Source organism: Chinchilla lanigera, unplaced genomic scaffold, assembly GCF_000276665.1.
Source record: "Chinchilla lanigera isolate Chin_1 unplaced genomic scaffold, ChiLan1.0 scaffold00033, whole genome shotgun sequence".
NCBI lineage: Eukaryota > Metazoa > Chordata > Mammalia > Rodentia > Chinchillidae > Chinchilla > Chinchilla lanigera.
In genome coordinates this window covers 3,622,855-3,629,882 of record NW_004955434.1, presented here as the reverse complement: position 1 = coordinate 3,629,882, position 7,028 = coordinate 3,622,855, and the positions used below count along the sequence as shown (strand labels likewise).

Sequence of the window (7,028 nt, the reverse complement as noted above, 5' to 3'; positions counted from 1 at the left end):
TTTTTTTTTTTTGTTTGTTTGTTTTTCCGGTACCGGGAATTGAACTCACGACCTTGCACTTGCCAGGCAGGTGCTGTTTCCCCTTATATTTATCCATTTTTATTTCTTTCTCTTGCTTGATTTCTCTGAGTAATTTTTTGAGCGTTATGTTGAACAGGAGTAGTAAATAGTGGACATCCTGATTTTAGAGGGTAAGTATTCAGTTTTTTCCCATTGAATATGATATTGGCAGATTTGCCATAAATGTCTTTAATTAGATTGCTATAAGGTTCTTCTATCCATATTTTACTCAGGGTTTTAATCATGAAAGGATGTTGGATTTTGTCAGATGTTTTTTGCATCTATTGAGACAATCATGTGATTTTTGTCCTTGATTCTCTTTGATAGATTATATTTATTGATTTATATAACTTGCATTGAACCATCCTTACATTCCTTGGGAAGAGCCTACTTTGTCATGATGTATGATCTTTTTGATGATTTGTTGCAAACTGTTAAGGATTTTTGAATCTATGTTTATTAAAAAGATCAGCCTGCAGGTGTCTTTTTGGTTGGCTCCTGGTTTCATTTTGGAATCATGGTATTGCTAGCTTCTAGAAATGACTTTGGGAGTACAATATTTCATTCAGTTTCATTAAAGAGCTTGAGGAGTATTGGTGTTAGATCTTCCCTAAATGTCTTGTAGAATTTAACAGTGACTCTTTCAGGACCTGGACTTTTCATGTTTTTTTTTTTAATTACTGCTTCAATTTCATTGTCTGTTATTGTTTTATTCAGGGTTTCTAAATCATCTTGGTTCAATTTTTGGAATTCATATGTATGTAGGGATCTGTTTCTTCTGTATCCTCCAATTTATTGGCGTACAGGTTTGTGAAGTAGTTGCCAATAATCTAGATTTTGGCAGTATCCATTATATCCATTTTCATTTCTAGTTACATTGATTTGAGTCTTTCCTTTTTTTTTCTTAAGATTGGCTAAGAATTTTCTATTTTGTTTATTCTTCAAAAGAACCAGTTCTTTAGTTCATTGGTTCTTTGTATTTTTTATTTTAGTCTCCATTTTATTTATTTCTGTTCTGATGTTTATAATTTCCTTCCTTGAACTAGCTTTGTATTTGAATTATTTTTGTTTTTCTAGAACGTTGAGGTGCATCATTAGGTTATTTATTTGGGCTTGCTATTTTTCTGATGTGGGCGTTCACAGCTATAAACTTCTTTCTTAGAACTACTTTCATTGTGTCAGATATTGTATTGGCATTATTGTTTAATTATAGAAACTACTATTTCTTCCTTGATTTCTTCTGTGACCCATTGATTATTTAAGAGGGTATTGTGTAATTATCATGCATTTGCATAATTTCTGCAGTTTTTTTTGCCATTGAGTTCTAGTTTCATTGCACTGTGATCTGATAATATGTATGATGTAATTTTAATTCTTTTGCATTTACTTAAGCTTGCTTCTTTTGCTAACCTGTGGTCTCTTTTGGATAAAGTCCATCTGCTGCTGAGAAGCATGTGTATTGTTGGGTAGAATGCTCTTAGCTATTAAGTCCATTTGTTTGAACATTGGTTCAACTCTGATTATTTCTTTGTTGACTTTTTTGTGTAGCCAATCTATTTGTGATAGTATGTTCAGTAAGTCCCTGACTTACAAATGAGTTCCATTCCAGGAGAATTGTTCATAAGTTGGATTCCTTCATAAGCCTAAACCTAACCCTAAGCTGACAAAGTGTGTTTTATACAATACGCCTGTGAAAGTTTGCAACTCAAATGGTCCTCAGTCAGGGACCTACTGTATTGAGATCCCCCACTATAATTATATTGATATTGACCTGATTTTTTTTACTGATGCACTGTTTAGTATGTATATGTTTATAATTGTCATTTCTTCCTGTTGAATTGTTCCCTTAAACAATATACAATAAGTCCCTAATTTATGAACATTAGATTTCTGAACTTTCAGATAAGAATGGACCTTGCATTATGAACATTTGTAGATGTAAACAAATCACAGAAGTAGCTTACGTGTCTGCTGGACATTGTCACAGTTGTACTGCTATGGCTTACTGTACGGTGCAATAGTGGACCATAGTACACAGTGCTCAATCAGAGCCCAGTATGTCTAGAAGCAAGAAGAAAAACAGTGGTGCTGTAGAGGGGACTGCCAGGAAGTGCAAAGCAATGTATATTATATATTTGTGTCACAGGTGTATAAGATTCACTTAGTTGGACTAACAAATAAATTCATCTTAAATTGTTCTCCCAGAGTGGAACACATTCATAAGTCAGGGACTGACTGTATAGTAATCTTTGTCTCTTCTGATTAGTTTTGACTTGAAGTCCATTTTTTCTGCAAATATGATTGCTACTTCTACTTGTTTCTGGGTTCCTGTTGTATGGAGTATTGTTTTCTGTCCTTTGACTTTTAGTCTATGAATTTCTCTTTGGGTAAAATGAGTTTCTTGTACATAGCATACCACTGAGCTTCATTTCTTGATCCATTTTGCCATTGTCTGTCTTTTGATTGGGGAATTGAGACATTTACTTTGAGAGTTATTATTAAAATGCATACAGGCAAGAATGGACAGATAAGAATGGACTTTGCACTATGAATATTCATCTGTATTAATACTCATCTGTAATTAATACTCATCTGTATTAATAAATTTCTGTCACTGCATTATTTTTCCATTGCTGATTCCCTTTCTTTCCCTTCCATTTAACTGCTCACCCTACCTGATGGATTCATTCGGTTTGACCTTTTGGCATGGTTAGCTTCATTGTCTCTTTCTAGGATATCCTGGAGAAGTTTTAGGAGTTCTGGTTTTGGTGTGATGGATTTCTTTAGGTGCTCTTTATCGTGGAAATATCTTCTCCATCAGTTTTAAAAGATGAGGCTGGAGATATAGCTTAGTGGCACAAGCACCTACCTGGTAAGTGCAAGGTCCTGAATTCAAATCCTGAGACAAAAAAAAAATAAAAATTAAAGGATGGTTTTGCAGACTATATCAGTCTGGGTTGGAGGTTTTTTTCTTTTAGGGCTTGAAACACTTCAAGTTCTCTTGGCTTTTAAGATTTGTTTTGGGAAGTCCACTATACTGCTAATGGCATTTCCTTTATAAGTGATTCATTGCTTTTCTCTAGCACCATTTAAAATTCTGTTCTGGTGTTGGCCTTCTGGGATTTTGACTATGATGTGTTGGAGAAGTTCTTTTCTGATTGTGACTATTTGGGGTTCTATATACCTCACTCATCTGTATGTTAAATTATTTTCCCATATCTGGAAAGCTTTCTACTGTTATTTCTGTAAACAGATTTTTTTTTAATGGAATTTGTGCTGTCTTCTGATTTTCCAATTCATCTTAGATCAGTATTATTTGTGTCATCTAGGAGCTGTTGTATTCATTTTTCATGTTCTTTTGTTTTTAGAGTATCTCTTAACAATTAATCGCTGCAGTAGCCCTCTCTTCGAGTTCTTACAGTCTGCGCTCACATTGATTGCTTCTCCTGCCCATGCTTTCAATAGAATTTTTAATCTCTTTGATTTCTGTTTGGTGCCTTTTCATGGATTTTAATTCTTTTTCCATTCTGGATGTTCTTGTTTTGTGTTGCTTTGTTTAGCTTAGGTAGTTTTTATTAGTGTCTTCTGTAGACCTGCTGTTCTTTTTGTTTATGAGGATCTTTACCTGTTTAATTATATCTTCTTTGAACTCATCAAGCACCTTATTGTTGCTTTTTAATCTCTGTTACCCTTTCAAATAATTGGTCTATGTGGCTTTGTTTTCCTCCCCCTTAATGCCCCATGGGTTGGCTATGGGGGAATTGAAGTTTTTAAAGGTATTTTGTTTCCTTGTCTTTTCACATTTCTGTTTGTTTGTTATGCTGAAATTATGGGTTGATTACAGTGGAAGATGTTGTTGCAATATGGAGGCTTTGTTTTCCTCCCCCTTAATGCCCCATGGGTTGGCTATGGGGGAATTGAAGTTTTTAAAGGTATTTTGTTTCCTTGTCTTTTCACATTTCTGTTTGTTTGTTATGCTGAAATTATGGGTTGATTACAGTGGAAGATGTTGTTGCAATATGGAGACCTCTTTAGTGTCTGCTTTCCATTGATGTACCCTGGACATGGCTAATTAATATGTCTTTGCCTCTGCCCTAGAATCCCCCTCATTTTTTTTGTTTGTGTGGGGAAGCTTCATTGTATTTGGCAAGTGTTGGTAAGGGCTGTAAAGATGGCTTATGGGGTCATGTTCATTAAGGATTAAAGACCCTTCAGGGAGTCCATAGGTCTCACTGATTAAAGCAGCTGCATTGTTCATTGGTTAGGGAAGAGTCTCTATTTAGGTTCTAGAAGGATCTGTTTTTTGAGAGTTACTTGGCATTTATAGACCCTAAACAGCTTCAGCTGGATAGGCGAGTTGGCATGAAAGCCATGGCCTCGCCTGGTTTAAGGAACAGATCTCTTCCAGGGTAGCTTTGCCAGGAAGCCTGCTAGGGAGGGCCCTTCATGATGGGGCTTCTCTACAGACTGAATGTTTGGCAAGTTGTGTACCCTGCCTGTGAGCGCTCCCAGGTTAGGGGTAAACACATAACTTCCTTTCTTTCCTTTCAGATCAGGCCAGGAATGAGAGTCTTACTTATTAAGGAAAAAGGGGGAGAGCATTCTCATTTTTCATTACAAGTATAGAATTCTCATTCATGTAAGTACCAGAATTCCAGAAGTTTCACTGTTAGGAAGAAAGACTATCATACCTCTTTACACTTTTTTCCCTCCACCAGTCACATTTTGGAAATAGACACAGGAATAGAAGGAATACATCCCTGCCCAGAGCAGTCCCCTGCATGTAATTTCCCATCAGTCTTTTTTAGTCTGTTTTCTGTTTTGTATCAGAGCAACTGTTAATCTACTTTTATCATTCTCCAATATTCCATATCCTGAGTACAGGTTATGGTGTATTTTATAATAATATTTTAAAATTTAGAATTCAGCTCTCCCTCCTTCCCTTTCTCCCTTGTGTATGTGTGTGTGTGTGTGTGTGTGTGTGAGAGAGAGAGAGAGAGAGAGAGAGAGAGAGAGAGACAGAGAGAGACAGAGAGAGACAGAGAGAGAGAGAGAGAGAGATTTTCCATGAACACTGGCAGGAAAACTTGAGGACTTCTGTTTTTTATTTTGCAATTGAAGTCCCTCACCCAAGAGGCAAAACAGCAAACAAACAAGAAAATCCAGTTATTTAAGCAGCACTTACAGGGGAAAAAACATCTGACTTTATTTGGTGAGAAGAAAGCAGTTGGAAAAGAAAATCCATAATTCTTAAGTATGGAGGTCATAGTACTTTTATTGGTAAATTTAAAAAATGTAGTTGGGCATGGTGTCATGTGCCTGTAATCCTAGCACTCAGGAGTCTGAGGCAGGAAGATCACTGTGAGGTTGAGGCCAGTCTGGTCTATATAGCAAGATAATGTCTCGTGAAACCAAAAAAAAAGAAAAAAAAAATTTAATGACTAAAGAATCCTAAACTTCAAGGGCAGAGGTGGGGATGCAAGAAGAGAGGAAAAAGAGTCAATAGTAACAGCCAACAGGACTAGGGAAAAGGTTTCAGGGGAGAGATTTAACTCTTGAGAACATCAGTCACCATTTTAATTAAGTTCCCAGGAGATGGGGTAAACTTGTCTTCTGAAGTTGAGCTTCTCGGTACCCACACTGTGTGGGTGAATGTGAGAACCTTTATGTCTTTACTGAAATCCTGAGGTTGTTACAGCTTTGTTTTCAGTGTTGGTGCTCATATTACAGATGAACAGAAGTCCCTTTGCCTACTTGGTTGGACTTACCTATTACATTCAGGAGAAAATAGTGTCAGCCTTTGTTTCCTTTCCCCCTGGAATTATCCTTCAAACAGCCTTGAAGAACAAAAGTTATCCAGTGTCCCATATCTTGCACAGGGCCTGGGATGGAGGTGTTCGGTCTGTGTGTGTTGAATGTCCTCCTCTAGAAATTGCTGTCACTCCTTCAGTATGCTGCTTTGTCTCTGAGCAAGGGCATTGTTGACCTTTTGTTTAAAATTAACTCATACTTTCCCTTATTTATTTAACAAATAATGAGTTTATGTCATGAATCAGACATTAGGAAAATCCGAGCATGTCCTAATGTAAGAGGTGACTAGGTCTTGCTCTCTTTAGTTTTGGATCTTAAATTGAATCTGAGGGTGGGTGTGCAGCCCTGTGGCAGAGCACTTTTCTAGCATGCGCAACGCCATGGGTGGATCCCCAGCACTACAAAAACATTCTACTTTAAATTGAGGTGAAATTCATGGAAACTGAAATGAGCCCTTTTGAAATATACGATTTAGTGACATTTAGTAGATTCAGTTTTGTACAACCACTCCCTTTCTAGTTCCAAAGCACTTTTGTCATCTGTAAGAGAATGATCTATCCATTAGATAGTCATGCTCTATCCCAGTCCCTGGAGGCCCTGGAAACCACTTATCCATCTCCAGTGTCTGAGGATTATGTGTGCATTGACTGGTAGACTTGAGAGGAGCGACAGTGTTACATTTGTATGTGATTCCTTGCCTGAGGAGCTCCAGGCAGCCCATCAGAGAGCAGTGTAGACTGTCCTTGTGACTGGCCACCATGGTATGGAGTGAGGGATTTTCCCCACAGTCAGGGTAACTGCAGTCCAGGAACTGCTGCAGGCTGAGGACCAGTGTGTAGAATGTGCTTTCTGATGCTAAGATGCTCTTTCTAGGATGGTTGGTCCTGACGTCATTCCGCTGCCACACATCTATGGAGCCCGGATCAAAGGAGTGGAAGTGTTCTGTCCTCTGGACCCGCCACCACCATATGAAGCTGTGGTGAGCCAGGTGGATCAGGAGCAGGTACTGTCCAGAGCATTTCTCTTCAGTACGTTGACTGCAGGCAGGAAGCAAGACACCTCACAGAGAACAGGGGAGAGACGGTGCCCGCGCATCACTTTAAAGAGCTCGCTGGGAGCCCGTGAGCTGTGAGTTGAACATCAGTAAAATAAACCGT

At 38.0% G+C, this 7,028-nt stretch overlaps 1 protein-coding gene across 1 annotated transcript in view; it reads left to right on the top strand.

Moving 5' to 3' along the window:
- Window positions 1-7,028, top strand: part of Fam189a2 (family with sequence similarity 189, member A2) — a gene marked incomplete at its 5' end in the record, with an annotated part of 88,731 nt that overhangs the window by 74,132 nt on the left and 7,571 nt on the right. The window contains 1 exon segment of the mRNA XM_005388562.2: window positions 6,745-6,874. Within this exon segment, the coding sequence (XP_005388619.2) occupies window positions 6,745-6,874 (130 nt within the window).